The sequence below is a fragment of the Crocodylus porosus genome, unplaced genomic scaffold (genome assembly GCF_001723895.1).
Source record: "Crocodylus porosus isolate Cpor-Errol unplaced genomic scaffold, CroPor_comp1, whole genome shotgun sequence".
NCBI lineage: Eukaryota > Metazoa > Chordata > Crocodylia > Crocodylidae > Crocodylus > Crocodylus porosus.
The window spans coordinates 152,876,996-152,897,080 of record NW_017728906.1 but is presented as its reverse complement, the minus strand read 5'-3'; the positions used below and the strand labels follow the sequence as shown (position 1 = coordinate 152,897,080).

General features: G+C 42.6%; 1 protein-coding gene across 2 annotated transcripts in view; it reads right to left on the bottom strand.

The window, feature by feature from the left end:
- Window positions 1-628: 628 nt before the first annotated feature.
- LOC109306531 (histone-lysine N-methyltransferase SETDB2-like) overlaps window positions 629-20,085 on the bottom strand; it is a 24,937-nt gene continuing 5,480 nt past the window's right edge. Inside the window, exons 4-14 of one of the 2 annotated variants that reach the window (XM_019529950.1) lie at window positions 18,844-18,909; window positions 17,379-17,484; window positions 15,770-16,336; window positions 13,616-13,732; window positions 12,610-12,779; window positions 11,314-11,542; window positions 5,922-6,021; window positions 4,283-4,388; window positions 2,987-3,300; window positions 2,026-2,114; window positions 629-794 (exon numbers count right to left, since the gene is read on the bottom strand). In XM_019529950.1, the coding sequence (XP_019385495.1) occupies window positions 677-794; window positions 2,026-2,114; window positions 2,987-3,300; window positions 4,283-4,388; window positions 5,922-6,021; window positions 11,314-11,542; window positions 12,610-12,779; window positions 13,616-13,732; window positions 15,770-16,336; window positions 17,379-17,484; window positions 18,844-18,909 (1,982 nt within the window). In that variant the 3' untranslated portion in view covers window positions 629-676. Of the gene's footprint in view, window positions 795-2,025; window positions 2,115-2,986; window positions 3,301-4,282; window positions 4,389-5,921; window positions 6,022-11,313; window positions 11,543-12,609; window positions 12,780-13,615; window positions 13,733-15,769; window positions 16,337-17,088; window positions 17,189-17,378; window positions 17,485-18,843; window positions 18,910-20,085 lie in introns of those variants that run through there. The other variant, XM_019529951.1, reaches the window with a different exon arrangement.

Below are 20,085 nucleotides of genomic sequence, written 5' to 3'. Positions count from 1 at the left end.
AAGTCCCAGTCTGCTTCATATCACAATCACAGGTCTGCCCAACTGCTCTGATTAATCCTTCCACCATTCAGTACAGCTACAGTTAGCATAGTGAACACAGATGCCCTTTGGTTACTGGTACCCCAGGGGGTAGCAGCATAGTTCAAGTTGTATGGGCATGTACCTTAACTGTTTGGTCCCTGGTTTTCAGAAGTTTGAGTTGTGGTGAACTTGAGGTTTGGAAATGACACAAGGCATCAGCAGGCAAGTGTAGGTCTGTATTTGTGAAGTATTTTGCAAATACAGTAACTGTATTCAAAAGATAGTTCTGCTTGCCTACGCATATCCATCACAAACATTATTATGGTTCCTTAGCCACCATGTAACTTAAGGAAAACTGACGTGCAAACAAAGTGTTCTTCCATTTTTTAACATAAAAAAAGAAATAAAAAACAAAGCATGAAGCATTAAAATAGCCTAGGGAAAAAAATCATGCTTGTGCTCATGACCACACTGTTATGCTACAACTGAAAGAAGTAAACACTAGTATACTTAAGTCAATAATGACTAAACCAATCCAGTGCACAAGCTTATATGAAGGTCCACTGGAGAAATGCAATTCTGCTATAGTGTCCTGTACTTTTTTGCATGTGATTTTCCCATTTATGTGGACATGCTGATAGTAGGAAAGATTTGTCTATAAAATTTTTTTCCTGCACTTCTGAACTCCACACTGACAGGGGATCTCAGTCTCTGGCATGCTTCCAGCTTCATAACCATAATCCCACGCGAGTTCAGTTCCACCTTTCACGTGCCTAGGAGGCAAACATACTATGTCAATATATTTAAATGGATAGAACCTTTTATGGGACTGTGCTTTCACTCTACCACTATCTACTCATGAAGCTATGCCTGAAATAGAGAGGCAGGGAGAATGATAGAGGGAGTCCGTGGGAAGGATGCAAAGAATGCCTGGTGTACATGGTATTCTACCTAAAAGCTGTCTATGCTTGCAATCCCCTTAATGAACATTACACTAAAAATGCTGAGACAATCTTAAATCAGAGACTGTGGTTGGACCACTGAATCTAAATGCAACTCACATCAATGTCTAGATGACACTCATTCTAATGTTTACATGAACTCACTTATCCAACCAAAGAATCCCTGCAAGTACCTAAATGACAGTACAGGCTGTGATGTCCTTTTGACTAGCTACAGTGTGTCAAGTCTTTGTTTACTCAGACCCTAAAATACCACAAGGTAGAAATCAAGATAATTCATAAATGCCTGGAGGTCAGATTTCAATGGAACCACATTAGTTCTTTGTAATGAGGCACAAGGCCTGGGACAGGAATAGAGTAACAACTTGCTCTTCATACCTTATTTCTGACCCAATTATACGTTACAAAAGGGACATTTTTTTTGTCCAGTGAATTCATGCTTCTGCAGCCATAGAGATAAATGCTATACTTCCACTGAACAGGTACAACACTGGAGAAATTATTGGCACCTGCTTGTCACTGCTGTATGTCAACAGAACATGACGATACACCTCTAGGCTGGTAATCATGTACCTTAGTTCGATTACCAATTCAGTCTTTAGCCTTTATCAGCAATTCTCAACCAGGGTGCCACAGCGTTTTGGGATGCCATGAGATGTTTAAGGGTCCCACACACTGGTAAGTGTGTGTTTGATTACATATAATTAACAACATAAACCCAGAGATTTCAAATAGGAATCCATAGTGCCAAATACTTTCTGACCTACTGTGGTCTCCACCAAGTTCTTGGCTACAGAAGAATGGCTCTAATCTTTTCTGCAGTCAAAAATGAATGAAAGCTAATAAATGGCATTTCCTGAGGGGTGCCCTGAGTATAAAAAGATTGAGAACCACAGGTCTATATAGAGGTGACCAACAAGAATGTAGTGTTGTGATTTCTCACTCTAAACACCTGTCCACTTGAAACACACTTCTCTAATAGCTGGAGGGACCTGTTATTTTCTTGTTGATTGAATAAATAACATTAAAAAAAAGTTCCAACCTGTTTGTGAAGAATGCCACCCAGGGGAAATTCTTGTTGTGAGTCTCTACAAAGACACTTTGCACAAAGAGATTTGGGCAGCAGCTATGCTGTAAAGCAAAATATTTTACTTAATTTACAATTAAACATTAGCACTGTACAGCCAAAGGGTGAACATCCAATTATATAAATTTAGTTTCAGACATTTATAATAAGCTTAAGAAGACAGAAAATTCCTACCATCCAGATTAGCATGCACTAATTTTTTTTCTTATTATAAGGCCACATCATGGGAAGAACTACCTTCATCATTTCTAAGGTACCATAAATACTTTTGTATATTAAAAACAAGGGTGTTTTACTCAAGCTATCCTATGATAGTTTATGATGATATTTTCTCTATTTGAGACAGGAAATAACACTACTTTCAATAACAAACAAAAGACATTAAGTTACACTGTCAGCTAGGAGAGTAGTACTTCTGAATAGATGTGTGAATAAATTAGGTGCCTTAATTGGTGGAAAGGATTCTGTGGGTGAGATCCTATTCTCAATATGTGTTAGGCTGTGCATGGCACCAGGGAAGGATTTTTTAAAGAGTCTCTTCACAGGTGTGTTGGTCAGGAGTACAGATTGAAATTTCCTACTGCATTACATAACACATCCTTGAACTGGCACAAACCAGCATTAACAGTGGCTTTGGAACACCAACCGGGAAGTAAGAAGGCCTCTGATCTTATCAGGCATTCAGTCTGCTGTCTGAACAAAGAATCAGGAAACACCCTCACCACTTGGGGATATTTTATTCTTAGATCAACTTCTACCCCAACCCCAAAATAAATACATATGCAGCTCACCACAGGAGCAGGGGATAGTAAAATTTTGCAAAAGGAATGATTTGTTTATGTAAATAAAGAGTCACTTTTTAAAGTTAAAATCTCTCACTGAACACGCACACTTTTTTTTTTTTTTTTAAACTTACATTAAGAAATCGACCCACATTTCCTTCTTTTGTGGCATCCAACAAATAAATGTTTTCTTGATCAGAATTCTTCATAAGCATCTCATGACAAAAAGGATCTTGTTTGGAGCTCTTAAAGTTTTCTTCTTTGAAATCACTCTTACGGAGTAGGGCCTTGTCCTTTTTCACAGCATAAGCATCACCTTGCGTGACCAATTTACCATGTGCAAGATCCTGTGGAGATGTCCCCTCTTTACACTTTGCACCAAGGCTGACAGTGGATTCAACCTGCATGGTCTCCTCCAGATCCTCTAGCTCCTGTTGCAGGTTTAGTTCTGTCAACAAACATTTGAAAGCATGAGTTATTTGTCTGCACCTATTGAAAGCTACTCAGCACCTGACAGAGTAACACTGCAAACTTAAAGTGTGCTCTGCTTGCTTCCTGCCAAATACCCATTTGCTCCTCAGCTGGCCTCCAATATGCAAGTAGCTCAAACACTTTCTTGTCATTTTCAGAAGCAGGAAGTACAGCTCTGCCTATATCCCCCCACTGTAGTTTCTCTCTAACTCTCCCTTCCTACCATCCCATGTCTTGCACTGAAAATACAGCTCACGTTCTTGCTCTCCAAACCTTCTCCCATAAGCAGTTGTGCTTCCCACCTCAATGCTTAGAACATCCTTCCACATCTGGTATAAGAGCCAGTCTTCCCCCTCAAATTTCAAATTCATCCTTAGAACTTACTTCTACCAGGCAGCATTATATTGCTAACCTCTGCTTCTGGCTTCATTCTGGACAAACAGAAGAGCTAATGGGGCATACGCAAATAGCAAATGTTTCCCCATGATTTTTTTGTAGCTATACATGTCCCCCACTTTTATACCACTTCCCTGTTTATGTCAACCACTGTTTTACCATACCAAAATAGGACCTGATTTTGCATGATTGTGGGCTTCTCAATATTATACTATAGTTGAAAGCAAGAGAAGCTTATCACTTTTCCAGGAGTGCTCAGCCTCTTACAGGGTCAGGCTTTAAACTACTCTGGACAGGAAATTTTTATCTATTTTAATAGTTGTTTACAGCATAATTTTTGCAGTATATTGTTATTGCATGGTCTACATCTTCAGTGATAAGTAATAAATTTCAGTGCTGCTAAATCCTGGTAGAACAGCCTAGCTGCTGTGTCAGTCTACTCAGAGGTACAGAATTTGAACAGGTTTGCACAAATTCAAAGACCAGTTTTTAAATTGCAACTTTACGACTGGACAGGGCAGAAGTACATTAACAATGCAATATTATTAGCTCTGCAAACCTACTTCCTTTTCTTCTCTTGGTTCCAGTGGTTGGTTTCAATTTGGTTGACTGCTGGGATAAAGAGCTATCTTCATCTGAGGTGGCATCGTGCACCAGTGTATCAACTCCCTTAAAAGAAAAAAAAGAAAGAAAGTGAAGATAGTGCTCTTCTCTATGCATCTTTGTTAACAGAGAAAGGCAAATGGGCTTTAGGGCTTTGGAGTTTCAAACCTATCTTAATCTAGTATTTTGACTGACAGAATTTCAATAGCCTAGATTTCAGGCTTAATGTAACATAAAAATGGTACTAGATTACAATGTATGAGAATTCCAGAATTAAGGCTCAGATGCAGCAAGACATTTAGGATGCCTGTACATGAGCTGGGAGGCTGCTCCAAGCAGACTCTATTCATTGAGTCTGCTGCAGCATGTTAGTTAGCATGCTTCAGCCAGCCTCTGTGTCTTATGCATCAGCCTCCTCGTGCTCCAAAAATTGAGGGGTGGAGGGTGTGTGCGTGTGCTTTAACCAAAGTTTGTTCTACGAGCTTTAGATAAAGCACTCCTACCCATTTTGAAGTGTGGGGATGCTGATACAGTAGATGCTCTGGGCTCTTACATTAGCAGCTCCCCTCTCCACCAGCCTTTGCTCCCTGCCACTGGGGCTGGAGCTGCCACCATCACAATAGCTGCTACATAGCCAGGCTGTGACTGGAAATAGCACATGTTACGCTCTGTGCTCCCTGCCCCAGCCAGAGCTGGAGCTGCAACTGGGGGAGTGGAGCAGCACTGGGAGTGGGCAGCAGCAGGGCAAAGCAGCCCAGAGAACAACCAGCACAGGGGGTGCAGGGACAGAGGATGCAGGCTGGGGGGAAAAGGCCAGCACCAGGGTGCAAAGTGCAAGGAGTGAGCACAGGAGCAGGAGTGGGGTGCCCTGGCTCAGGGGGAGGGACAGGCAGCAAGGGGTAGAGGTTAAGCACCTTTACTTCTCTGCTGTTTGTATCCTTACTGCAGCAATGGGCGGGGTGGAGATTTAAAAGACAACCCTCCAAAATTAGGTCTTTTACATGGAAAATTATAATGAACTTACACATTTTCCATGTCCAGAATCTAATTATGGGCGCTTGTCTGAAATTTCAAGTCATCTTGGATTTGGATAAATATGGTAGCAGCCTTTGCTGCTACGTCAGACAGTAAGTCTGATCATGAGAGCATCCAGGCATGATGCTCAGATTTGAATCCATTTAACAATTTAAGGAAGGATACAGGTGAATCTTATCACTTGCTCCCAAATTCAGTTCCAGGAAAAACTGTTTGAAATATGAAAAAGGGCTCTAATCTGGAAAGAAAGTCTCAAATGTACAGGAAAAAAAAAGTGAGGAAGCTATAGCAGCAATTTATGCAACTCATAGACAGCTCAAGGAATGCATAGTATGTGCATGCTGGTACAGTGATAAAGGAGAAAGACTGAGTACTTCTGAGCTACAAGCAGACAGAGCTATATCACAGAACTCCTGCAATAAGATATGTTTGTTCTTTTTCAAATAATTTTCTGTACTGGGAAAGATTAAGTGTCTAGTGATGTCCAAGGTCAAAATTAACTTCTTTCTGACTTCACTAAATATACATAATTCATTAAACAGATCCATTATGCTTCATGCTTACCAGTTTCGACTGGTGATTGTGGAGAAAATCTATTCTGGCTTTAGGCCTTCTAACACCACAGTTGCTCAAATTATTTGGATTACATCCATTATTCTGAAACCTGTACAGAGATAGCAAAAGAAGACTACATGAGACAAAAGACCCATCAATAATTCTTGCAAAAATGATTTTTCTAACATTTTCTAGTAAGTAAAGAAATAGATTGCAAGGCAAGGTCTGCAGTCTTAAGTCAGCAGAAGTTTTCTGGCAGTTTTCCCCCCAAAAAACAGAGGAGTTGGCCTTTTATAAGTATATTTCAATTGTCCATTATACTGGACTCACCTTCTAAGAACTTTTTTTCTTAAAAGGATATTATCAGTAGTTTTTATTTTTTGAAGAAGTTTTAAAAAGGAACAACAGCAAGTTCTTACTTACTCAAGTTTCCTGCATGCAGTCAAAATCTATTCATCCACTCATACTGATTATTGTACCATGCTCTTCTCTGAGCTGAATGCCTACATTCAGGGCTTTTGGTTTTTTCCTTTCTACTTTTGCTAACACTAGTAACAACTAAGGCACCAGTATTGTTCTCAAACTGGCTGGGACAATGAGCAAACAGGGAGCCTGTAAGGGTATAACTAAAGAATACAGATCTTCCAAAGTAGAAGAGAATCCCCCTCCTTACCACTGGACAGAGAAAAAGAACAAACTGGGACTGGGACAAGAGATGGGATTTTAAAAATTAAAATATATTTTTAAATAAACCAAAGTCAAGTTCTGTTTAATGTTATTAATATTTACACTGCAGTGGCTCTCAGAAGCTCCAGCCAAGATGTAGCTGTACAGTGGTGGGCACTGTACAGATAAACAGTAACAATTCTTGTTCATGGAAGATTACAGACAACTTAAAAAGAAAGTGTGACTACTTATTCTACAGAGATGGTGATCTTGTCCTATGCTATAGATGATGACAAATCAACAGTATCTTTTTAGCCTGGCAGAAGGCAAGGCAGGGAGGCACCTAAGACTAACTGGTTCAGAGAAACAAGCATTCAGAGATAGCAACCTACGTTGTCAGATGCTTCAGACTAACACAGCTAACAACTTCTAGCTTGTGGAACTCAAACACTAAATTCAGAAGCTGGTATGGCCAGGGGAAGTAGTGACATTATTATATGGATTAAAATCAATTTATTCTCTGAGAACACCATCTTTCTGTATGCATGACACTTATGACTCTAAAGAACAAAGTAGGAAGCCTGAATGTGATATGAACAGCTATGTTAAGCATACTTCAGGAGTAACAAGATAAGAAATCCAAATGAAGTACAAGCAGCTGAACCACACTATTCCAGTACTCTTAAATCAGTTAAAGCCATGCCTTGAACACACAAATTAAGTGCAATGGGGCTGTCCTGGGGCCTCACATCAGCCTGCCCACCTCTCTAGGGCAGTCTGCCCACCTGGCTCACTTGCCACACCTTTGTTGCAACTTAAAAATAAAAAGAGTTGTTTCTACATAGGAGGCTGCCCATTTAATGCCCTGATGCCAAGGGTGTAATATACAGCTCCAACCTTCCCTTTATTGTATCCCTTGCCTCACAGATGGCATCCAAAACCACTTCCAAGTCCCCTGGCCCAAACCTGGCCTCAGGTGTCCTTAGACATGCCTGGGCCACATGCTCCCTTTTTGGGGTACTTGCCTCTCATAAGGTTCCTTGCCCCTCACACTCTGCCCCCTCACTGGGGCTTCTGGGCCTTATGCCCCTTGGGCCTCAGGTGTTTGTCGACCTCCCTGGACTCCAAACTCAGCCTATGGCCCACTCAGGCCTCAGGCATCTATCAACATACCTGGAACTCACTCCTGGCGTCCCATTAGGCCTCACTCACATCCAGGTGTTGGGCCTTGGACCCTCCTGGCCCCTGTTCTGTTGCCCAAGCCTGGTGCTTTCGTATCAGGGTATGCTCCCATAGCCTTTCCCCTCCATAGGGTCACCCACAAGGCAGTGGGGCAGAGGCTTTCCAGTACCGCATACTTCCTTTCACTGGGGAGGCACAGATGTGGCATTTCCTGGAGACTGCCCTGCCACAGGCAGCCCCATCACCCCATCCAACCCCAGCAGGTTGTAGTTTTAAGTCATGCCCCAGGACCAGGAACCTTCTCCATCCCCATAGTTCCTACCCTGACCTCCAGGATGTTCTAGAAGCAGACCCCTTCAGCTGGACAAATGTTACCCCATTGGCTTCTCAGCTGCAACTAGCAGCACTGCTCTTTGAGTCTGGTCTTATACTGAGACTGCCTAGCCCTCCTCCAAATCAGGCTACCTCCTGGCTGTCTTGTGACTACTTGATTGGCTCTGCAGTCACCTGCCAGCTGCTCTGCAGCCTGCTCAAGCCCTTGATGTGGCAGACACCCTTGGGTGCCTGCTGCTTTAACAATGTGCGTTAAATGGCTTATGCTAGTGGTGCTCAACATTTTGGTTCTGTGGGCTAGGCGAGTGGTCTGCAGCCAGTCCAGATCTCTTGCAGTCAGCACCTGGACTGGGCCTCCTGGGGCCGGTCCATGGTCCAGATATGTCATTGCTCCCCTAGTGCCATATTTCCAGCCCCCTGTCTGCAGCCCCACGGATCAGATGACATGACTCTGCAGGCCAGGTCTAGCCCACAGGCCAAGGGTTGGGCAGCCCTGGCTTATGCCAAATTAACAATGTAAAAGGCTGTGTGGATTACGTAACAGCCTCTTAAGTGCTTTATACAGTACTGATATCACAGTATATCAAGCTGCTTCTCTCCGAGCAGCCATGTTAGTCTAAAATCAGGCAGAAGGCAGGGCTGAGCTTACAAATCTCTGGATGCATTCAGTCTACAAGGTGTACCTCTCCCCTGCCTTACGTACTTATGTCAGTGAAATATGGCTAATGGGTGGTATTTTTATATTTTATACAATGATTAATTCAGAGTAAGATATATAGGTTTCCCTAATATTGAAGGCACAAGTCTGAATATGGGAAATTGGCTTTGCTGATGGAAATGGGGGTGAACTTATGTTCTATCAGTTTTAAAGTTACAATTTAATAACAGTTTGTTAATACAGATATTAGAGATTTATCAGCAGGGATCCGGGTTTTCCGTTTCCCACAGAAAAATGGAGAAAACCACAGTTTTCCTCCTTTTGCAAAGAGCTCTGCTGGTGGTACAGCTCAAGCCTGCACGAGTTGATTACAAAAGGGGTGGGAAACCCCCACAACCCTGCCCGGAGGGAAAGGGGGAAGGGCAGAGCCTAAGGTTTTTAGTTCCAAGGCTTACCTCAGGCTCACTTTCCTTCTGGAGCCTGAGGTAAGCTTTGCGAGGTTAGGTAAGCCTTGGTAACGTTACGTAAGTGGAGTTTGCAAGGAGCTGGGGGGGAACTGGCTGGGGGCTGAGCGAGTGAGGAGGTGTTGGTGAAAGACATGGAGTGCCTGCCCAGCAGCACGCAGACTACGAGCAGCGCTATTGGCCCAACTGGGCTTGTCATCTCTACATGCAGCTTCCCTTAAGGGCAGATAGTGCCGCTCTGGTTCCACGTGCTACCACCTGCCACTCCTGCAGGGAGCTGGCTGGGGGCTGGGGGCCAGGGAGGTAGTGAGGGAAGACGTGGAGTAGCCGCCCAGCGGCATGTGGAACTGGAGTGGAGCTATCAAGCCCTTAAAGTAAGCCATACATGGAGGCGCCAAGCCTGCTCGTTCCAATAGCACAGCTCGCAGTCCACATGCAGCTGGCTGGGCACTCCATGTCTTTTATTCTCAGGGGGCAGGGGGAACCTCCGCCTCCAGTTCTGGCATGGGGCAGGCTGTGGGCTTGAGCTTCCACCCTGCTTCCCTCCCTTGGGGCCTCTGCAGCCCCACAGGCACGACAGAGGAGCCACATAGGGATCTCACTGCTGCTCACCCCACAATGCCCCAGCAATGTGCCTCCTGAGCATCAGGCTGCACTGAGGGAAGCAGCATGAGCCTGTACTCCTCAAAGCAGCAGCAGGCACAGGAGGCGAGGCAACAGGACAGCGGGGGAGCAAGGGGGTCCCCATGTGGCCCCGCTGTTCCCAGACACACCAGGTCATACCTGTGGGGTTGCAAAGGCCCTGCGGGAGGGAAGAAGGGCAGAAGCTCGAGTCCGCAGCCTACCTCACACAAATCTGGGGCCATGGGTTCATCCCTGCCCTGAAGGAGTGCACATGGAGATGGGGAGCCACCCCACCCGAGCCCACAGCAGGGCCCTGCTGGACCCCCTCCAGCAGGGCTGTGGGTGGGAGGCAAGAGGCACCAGCAAGGCTGTGGGGGAAGTGAGAGGCACATGCAGGGCTGGGGGGCAGCATTTAATTTTAAACAACAGATTTTGAGGGTTTTATCAGAGAATTTGTGATTTTTTTTAATCAGGGAAAACCAGGATCCCTCTTTATCAGTCATGACTTGCTTCAGGATACATCACAGACCTTTTCTTTCTACTCCCCACTGTGCCCTTCCACACATCTTGACCATGTTGGTATAAAATCCTTCTCTCTTGTAGCTCCTGTTATACGGAACAAGTTTCCCAGTGGCTCCTTGTATTTCATCCCTCAAATGAAAATGCATGTACAATCATTACCTTGGCTACAATCCCTAGTTATCTACTCCCCAACTTTAAAGCAGTACAAGAAACAGCCTGTATAAAATAACAGTTGCCATTTTAACCAGCTAACCATTTTAGGATCTCAAAATACCTTACAAAGCCTCAAAACCATTCAACCCATGAGATGAACAAAGATTTGTAACTATTAATGGACGAGTAATCAGAGAGTAAGTCTCATGGAAAAATGGAATTAAGTTCAGGAGAATTCACACAACTCATGGCTTCTTTTTGTCAGGCTTATGTCATGCTACAAACTGAAGTAACTAAGTTTAGAGACAACATGTCATTTTGTTTTTGAAATTCTCACACAATATTAGGCTTTCATTCTCAAATGAGTATTATCCAAGCAGACCACTGAACCCCTATGAAATTCACTACAAGTTTGGAGCTTTAGTCCCCTGATACAGCCATTTAGCACTGGTCAACAGGGAGACAGGACAATTAACAGTTAATTTAAAATACACATGCACAAAATAAAAGATTGCTGTCAATTCTGTCTTCAAAGTAACATAACAAAGGATAACTAAGAAAGATCAAGTGTGAATATGTATACAAACAGGAAATCAATGATTCCTAGGAAATGCCAAGAATGTTACAGGTTTGGGGAGAAAAAAAAAAGTTGGATCAGTTCTGCCCTGCCTGAAGACAAATAAACTTAAAAGGCTTCTCAGTTGAGGGCATTCAGTTACCTTTGGATGTGTTGCTAAGTGATACGTTATAATAGTACCACACATTGTATCCTTAGCTTAAATTTGCTCCTACAACTTACTCAGGTGGTTTGTTTTCAGAATCGGCAGGTTGAGTCAAAGGTTCATACTCCACATGAAGAGCACCTTTACCAGTCTGCACAACCTCAATCTCAGAATCTGAACAAGCAACATCCCCTCTTTTTTTCTTTGGAAGTAAGCTGTGACTTCTGCCACTCTCGGCATCATGTTCATTATCCTCATGATTAGCATTGCCTGTTTCCTGAGATTCAGCTCTGCTCATCAGCCTGCCTAAAGAGAAAAAGATGATAGAGAATTGTTGATCATACTCATTGTCTTACAGCTACAGTTTTTAAATTAGCAAGAATTATGATAGGCTGAAAGATTTATTTAGTCTGACGACAAGATTGAGGAGGATTTGATAAGTTATTTAATATCTGAAGTGTGGTTATATGAAGGATGAAGACAGATTATTCTCTGTGCCTGCAGGGAATGGGACCAGGCACAATGCTCTTGAATTGCACCAAGACAATTTAGAGTGGACATTAGGAAGAACTTTCTTAGTACGAGGATAGTTAAGCATTGGAAGAGACTACCTAGAGAAGCTGTAGAATCTCCATCCTTGGATGTTTTTAAGACCAGGTCAGACAGACATTTGACTGGGATGGTTTAGTCAACAACAAACCTGCCCTGAGCAAGGGGCTGGACTAGGCAAGCTGATGAGATCCCTTCCAGCCCTACTATTCTAGAATTCTATGAAAAGCTAACACACATTTTGAAAGGCAGATTTCCGTGTGGTATCTAGAAGGGAACACAGACCATTGGGGCAAGGACATACACAGCTTTAAGACAGCAGAGCCATAAAAGACTAGCTTCAAAATGGTCTGGAGGCTGGGCTAGCATTACTAAGCTATAGCAGGGATTCTCAACAAGGGTACCACAAGGGCCTTTGAAGGGCGCCACAAGGTGTGAAGAGATAAGCAGTTAAGCACAGGGTCAGAATCACCCCTATCTGGCCATTTCCCTGCCCCCAGTGCCTGGCCCTTCTACAAGGAGGTACACACTGTAGAAAGTTAAGTTTTTGAAATGGGGTACTGCTCAATTCATACAAGTTATGGAAGTGTCTTGAGTCCTAGTGAGGAACCTAAAAAGGTAGAGAACCACTGATTTAGGGTTTCTCATTCTTTGAATCATACTCAAAATTCAAGTTGCTGCAGACCACCTGCCCTTCCAACTTTGCAAATACCCCACTGTTTGCTTCTAAAAATTCAACAGTTTCCAGACAACCAGGAATAGTTCCATGATGTACAGGATGAGGATAACTGCACCAGAGCCTTTCAGACATCATTTTATATTACCTGAGTAAGTGCAAACAAATGTTCCTTTGTCAATATCATCAAGGCAGCGGACTCCCCAGCCTTTCTTTTCTGTGTTAAACACCTGTAACCGAACCTGGATGCCATGCTGTACTACTCTGTTCTGACACAACATTCGGTTACACTTGCATAATACGTTACATTCGTAAATTCTGTCATGAAAAAAAGGGAAATTCAGAAGTCACTTGTCCATGTCTTTAGGGGATAACCAAAAAAGAAAATCACTGAAAATACACAGATATTTGAAAAGAATTAGCAAAGCACTGCACTGCTTGAGCTTGGACTTCCTCTTTGCCTGCCAGTTTGCAGTAGTTCATCCCTAAAAATCAGAGAGACCAATATAGGAAAGTTATAAAATCTAGAGATATTCAGCAAGGACTCTACAACTTCCAGATATCCTGACAAAGAATTTCTTTTTATCCCAGAACACCTTCTGGGGAGTGACAAGACAGTCAAAATGCACAGACTTCATCACAGTCATCAAAATCCAGAATTACTGGAATTTTTAAATTATCCACACCTATGAGGTTTTGGAGTGGACAGTGCTGAAAGTCTGTTACAACTTCAGCAAGAGGTCTTTTTTTTCCAAAGGACATCAAGAAGTCAGTCATGATCTGGCAACTCACAAAAACACATGGATGGAAGAAACCGCCTGAATCACTGAGTCCAGTCCCCTGGTATTGCAGGCAACCACATCACAATCTTCTGTGTATGATGCCGTACTATCGCAGTACCTGTTTTGTTATCCTATTATCATATCATTTTTGCAGCATGAGGTAAGTAGCACTTGCAATACAAACCCTCTTTTGTGACATTTTGTTTCAATGTATTTAACTGTTTTTTGCTTATTTCACCAGGATTAGGCAATAGAGTTTCTATAAAAATACGCAATATGAGATGCTGGCAAAACAAGAGCTGTTTCAGGCTAGTGTGAACAAAATACTCGTGCACATAGATAAAACACCAATATGAACTGTAGGCTGCTTACCCACTAGTAATGGGCATCTCCAGTCTTTTATACCTATATCCATGAAGTGCTTTATTTGGCGACATGGAACTTTCACTAAAGCCTCTTGCAGTCAGCTGTAGGCATGCACATTTTAACCTAACAAAGGCAACAGTATAAGGTCACATGAAAATGCATTTAAACGAACGATCTCACCTTTAAATCTAGTCAGTTTAAAAAGCACGTTAGCATATTCTCCACCATAGCCAATTAATTCAGGAACTACATCTTATCCTTGTAAATCTATGTAGTAGATGGGACTGCAAACAAAATTTCTTCACATATCTTCTATCTCCTATGCTCTGTCATAGGCCTGCACAACCACAACAGAGTTGGGGGAGGTAAACTTACTTACCTACTGACAAAATATTGAAAAATGCATAAAGCAAAGAAAAGGAAAAAAAAAAAAAAAAAATGGTTACAGCACCCCTTCCTGCTTCTGCTTCATCCCCTCCCAGCAGAAAGACAAAAGTGCAGTTACTTATGCCGACTGTAACACTGTCACCTTACACCACTGTGTCAAAGACTTGTAGGGCTTGCATGAAAGATACCTGGTCCTTTCTGTAACCCCTACACTGCTCTAACACATTAACTTTCAAGGTCTGCAGAAGACTGGAGGAACATGTTACAGGTTAGGTGCTTCCAGCAGGAGAGCTAGAGCTTCATAATCTGAAACACAGTATGCTTTTATTACATATTACTGCATACAGGCACTTCTCTGACTTAAGACTTGGTTTTCAGGAACCAATTGTGTTGTAAGTTGAAATGGTACAACTCAGAACCAATTTTCTCATAAGAAACAATGTTATAAGTGGGGAATTGGTTCCTGAACCAAGGCCCAACACCCTATTTTCACCAAAAATGCCCCAGAATTTTGTACTCGATCAATTATAGATGAGTAATATAGCTACTTTAATGTATTTATATTGTAAATAGTAATCCTATTGACTTGGAAGGACTTCTTTGAGGTAACTTTGCTGAACTTTTTGAAAGACTCTTGGTTGGACTTTTTGAAGGGTTCTTGGCTGGAATTCTCAGGAGTCTTGGCTGCAGGTTTTTTTGGAATCTTATCTGCTTTCTTAAAGAAAGTGTCCATGGAAGTTTGGACAGATGTTTTCCAGGGAGATGAGTGACGTAGCTAACTTGTTCGCTGGCGTGGCATCGCATCAGATTCAAAAGTCAAAACTGATGTCATAAAGTTGAAACAGGGTGTCAATTTAGAAACACTAAGTATGAAACGTTGTAACTCGAAATGTTCTAAGTCGAGGACTGCATGTATATTATTGACATATCATATTTACTCAAATATAAGATGACCCTGAATATAAGATAATCGCCCACGATAATCCAATTCCATTTATGGAAAATTTATAAATTTGTTATAATTTTCTAGGTCTGGAATCTAAGTACTGGAAGGTTGTCCTGAATTCCCCCCAACACTGTTACAGCTGAGAAAACAGTGGCTGGGGTGGGAGGATCAAGTGGACCCCTTGCCCTCTGCCCTGCCCTGCCCACTTCTTCCTGCAGCCTTCCTGCTACCTGCATTCCCCCACCCCAGTTCCCCACAGCCTCTGCTCCTCTCCCCAGTTCTGCCTCCTCCCTCCCCACCCCTCAACTCTCTCCAGGCTCTGTCACTTCCCCTCCACCCCCTCCCCTAACCCTACCTTACTGTCAGACCCCCAAAGCATGGAAGCTCAGCCCTTGACTGGCCATGCAGCAATATTAGCGGTGATGATTGGCTGGGCAGGCAATGCAGCAGCGTCAATGCTGCTGATTGGCTGAGCAGGGGAAGGAGTTTCCATGCACTTTTTGCCAGAGAGAGACCCCAGCCTGAGCCAGTTAAGCGACACCGGACAGTGAGGGAGAAGAAAGGGGTAGGAACAGGGGCAGAGGCTGCATAAAGGAAGTGGAGTAGTGGGCAGCAGACTGCTGCGGGTCTGACCCTGGCCCCATCCGGGGCTCCAGAGTCTGAGCCACAGCAGCTGCCTGCTTCCCACTCCACTTCATATGCAAATATAAGACATGGACTCCCCCCCACCTCCCCCATGCTAACTGGGGGGGGGACCTCATCTTATATTAGAGTAAATACAATAATAGTTTTGTGGTCAACTTTTTTTTTTTTTTTTTTAAACACACCTATCTGTGCAGCCATCTGTACAGTCACATGAATCAACAAACGTGCTGGAAAAGTTGTTCAGATAGTATCCACGTGGCCATGATGCCTTTCTGTATTTAAAGAAGGGTAATCTTGTACGGTCAATGTCATTGCAGAAGGAAATGGGCACCACCTCAGCTCCACTGCTGATATCGAAATCAAATACAAGTGGCTCTCGGTTTACAGTGTTCCTGCCCAGCTGTACATATGTGTTGAAGGAAAAGTGATCAACGGATAAAAAGTCACACTCCGTTTCAAGCAGGTAATTCTGCACCTCTTCAAAATTTCTCAGACTTCTCCCACAGGGGGCTTTATAATTCACATCATGTGACTTGGAAAGACAGTCTGCTTTTGCGTGTCGTCTTTGGAACTGACACAGGATTGGTATCTTAAGGGGGTTTTCACTCTTGTAGGAGGTCAGTGGTCTGTTGGCAAGACACACATTAGAGCAACTGTGATTCTGATAAGGCAACGTTAAAGGTAATTCCATGATTTCATTAGCTGCCTCTTCATTCTCTGAACATGACTTTTCCCTCTCTTCCATGTTCCTGTTCAAAACAATAAGAAAAAACACACTGAATGGTATCTGGGAGAACTAATAATGATTCTGTTCTGTCTGATTTTTTCACTGGCGAGAGAATAACCTGGGGTCAGAAGCAAGGAGACCTGTGTTTCACTGAATTATTTGTATTATGTTAGTGTCACATGGCGCCAGTGGAGTTTTGAGGCTAAGCACTGTGCAAATAAATGGTAACAGATGGCTCCTGTCCCAAAGGGATTAAACCACACAGACAACATAAACAGAGGAGATACAATTAACCTCATTTTAGAAACCAGGAACTGAAACAAACAGATATTAAATAATTTCCCTAAGACCTGAATAGTCTGTTGCATTGTGTGGAACTGAACCCACGTCTTCTGAGCCTCATTCAGTATTTCACTTATTCCACATAATGCTCACACTTTAACTTCCTCCCCCACTTCCTTTTTTTCCCACCTGTATCCCATCTCTAGCTGCAGAAAAAAGGCAATACTCACATGGCACAATGGATACATTCAAATCCTCCATGCAGGCCAAATTATAAACAGTTTGGGCTAAACTATATGCTACTATGAGTCACTTAGGTAAGCATAATTCTCTAACCCCTTGCCAGAGTCCCTGAAAAGGCATTACTTTAACATACCTTCATCTCAGCCTCGAGAAAGTCACAGAAAATGATGGAGGAGGAGAAGGGACCCACCAACCTTGTATGTTAATGGTTCTCAGGAACTTAGCCAATTGGAAAAGGAATGCACTCACACAATTCTACTCAGCCCTGCACAAAAAGGTAGGTGTGTCTTCATGCTCCTCTCCACTTTCTGTCCCTCAGTCTTAGGGATGAAATATACAAACGTATGCGTTACCAAATTTTCAAGAACTCAAGCAGGGTGGAAAACTTAAGGGGCAGAACTGGATCTTGGTCTCTGGTTGAACATGATACGGACTTAGCTGCATTTGATGTTAGAAAGAGCTAAATTATCTTCTGCAAGGCAAATATTTAAAAGAGTGAACTACAGTACAGCTGAATCAGACACAACTTATATACTCACAAGACAAAGTTGTCTTCTGAACCTGTTCTATTTCCATTAGATTCAGACAGCTGTAATCTAAATTCACTTCTCTCCATGATATCTTCATCAGTCACTTCATCATTTACTTGAAAAATTGAAACACAAGCAGTTTTCAGCAACCGAAAAGTTCATTTTATAATGAAAATTACTCAACATTTTACCAAATTGTCAGTTACCTAAACATATACAAGTCACTTCTTTGTTGTGAACTGTTATAAACATAGAGTACCCTAATGGAACAGCTGAGTAAAAAAAAAAAAATGCAAGGCAAAACTTAGGCAAACCTTACTAAAGAGAATCTCCAATGGAAAGAATGTCAGTGCCCCCCCTACAGGACTTTGATAAATTTGCAGAGATATAGGCTACCACCATTTACTCCTCACCAACCTACCTACATTCCTACACAAACACTAGAAACCTCAGTTTACAGTCTCATTCAGGCCACAGGGCTTCTTACTGTGGCTGCCAGCAGCAAAGCACCAGTAGTGAAGAAACTAACTGTCACTGAAGCAATGAGGAATTGAGAGGCAGTGGCATTAACTAACAGTTGGTGGTGCTGACAGTGGTTCTGGCAGCTCTAATGATGAGACCTGTGGCCAGATCTGGCTATCAGAGCCAAATGAATTTGACACTCCTGTTCTAGCCCATCTCATCTGCTGTTAGATCTGTGCTAGAAGTAGCTAAAAAACTGACTAGATCCCACCAGTTTTATTTAGAGGTTTGAAGGTACTCTTTAGGAACAAGGTAATAAGCTTTAAGTGGGTGTTAACAGCTGAGCTCATGCTGTTCCCACACAAAATTAGCCAGTACACATAATTTAGCTTAATTAGTGCCTTGAAATCAATAGGATTAGCCAATAACTAGTGTCTGGCATCAGATCACATTTTGGACTTTAAAACAGGCCAACTAAATTGGGTACCAATTCGGTGGCTCCTGGACTTTAAGGGGCAGGCCCTGCAACCCTATCTTTTAGTCAAAAATTACTTACACAAGCTAGAACAGGCCACGAAAGAAACACTTGCCAATGTACTAACGTCCATACCAAGCTTCTCCCTCTTCGGCTCTCATTTAGGTTTGAGAATTATTAATTGGCCAAAAAAGTGCTTTCATTATGAACTCTCCACTTCCTAAATCATTCATTCCCTCACATATTTATCACCCCAGGCTTAATAGGTTTTATGAGGAAAGATCTTAAACTTTCTCTACTCTCTCGTTCAGAAAACAAGATGCTTCTCCTATAAAGTGCCACATCTTCATTTTGTGGAAGGTATGAAGTAAGAAAGTGAAAACAAAAAAAAAGGCTACATTACAGCACCTGATTAAATCAATATTACAGTTGGTTTCCACATCTGTTTTTATTTAACTGTAGTTAAATGAAGCACCTGCTATTTAAGACGAGCTAAAATATAGCATGGTATTAAACACAGAGTTGAAACGTGCCTACCATTTGTTGATGTGAAAAGATTGCTTAGATTAGCCTCTTTCAATAGCATGCAAGCTTGGAAGCACTCTGTTTAAAAATCAAAAGAAAACAGATTCAGTATTTCCAAATAACCAGTTTTAAATAAAAGTAGCAATTTCTAAATAGCCAGGAATTTAGAGACAACTTATACCCTAGCTACACTATATAGTGCAACCTTAAGTTATTTAGAAATTTTTTATACTGACATCCTTAGTAGAGATGTACACATATTATAACAAACTGACAACTTGCCCTGATAAACAACCCAGAATCAAGAATTCTATGACTTGGGGAGCTGCTGGAATTTTCTCTCCCCTCATACAGGCAATTTGGTGGTATCCATCATCAGCCTTCTTTTTTAATATAGCTTAACTGATACATTTTTAATACCTGTTACCATGTCCTCTGGGTGAGCAGGGACCTCTGCTGAAGTCAATTAAACACCACTCCTAAAAACTGCTTCACCTATTAATAGCAAGACTACCCCAGAAAAGACGACGATCAAATCAAACTTCAAATCACATAACAGCCTGCTATCATCACACCAGCAGGTAAATGCCCATAAAAATGTGTATTGCATGGATACCAAAAACAATCCTTAAAAGATCTGTACTATGCATTCTTTTTGACCCAAGAGACTTGAAATGTACTTTTTAACAAGGTACTGCTATAGTGTTACAGCATAAAAATCAAGACCAAAATAATCGTGTAATGGAATCCACTTTTTTTATTATAATATTTTCCACTGAAACCTCATCTTACAGTGGCATCTCCAAAATTAAAGCTGACACTCTAGGTTGGCGGACCTCCTCCGGCGGGCTTTAAACTAGGCCTGTGGGGGAAGGGGAAGATGAGGGCAGAGGAAACATCAGACTGTCAGACCAAACAGCACCCACAACTACAGCCCAGCCCAATGAGCAAAGCAAATAAACAGGTAAGAGATAGGGGCCAGGGTAACGCTGGGACTAGGGGGTCAGTACACACATCCACAGGAGGCCTCAAATGCCTCTACACAAACGCTCATAGTATGGGTAACAAGCAGGAGGAACGCACCCTCCTGCTGGCTGACACCAGCCCGGACATAGTAGGGATTACGGAAACGTGGTGGGATGCAACACGTGATTGGGCGGTGAATGTCAAGGGCTATAGGCTGCATAGGAGGGACCGGATAGGAAAGAGAGGTGGGGGCGTGGCGCTCTATATTAAGGAGGAATACACATCCTC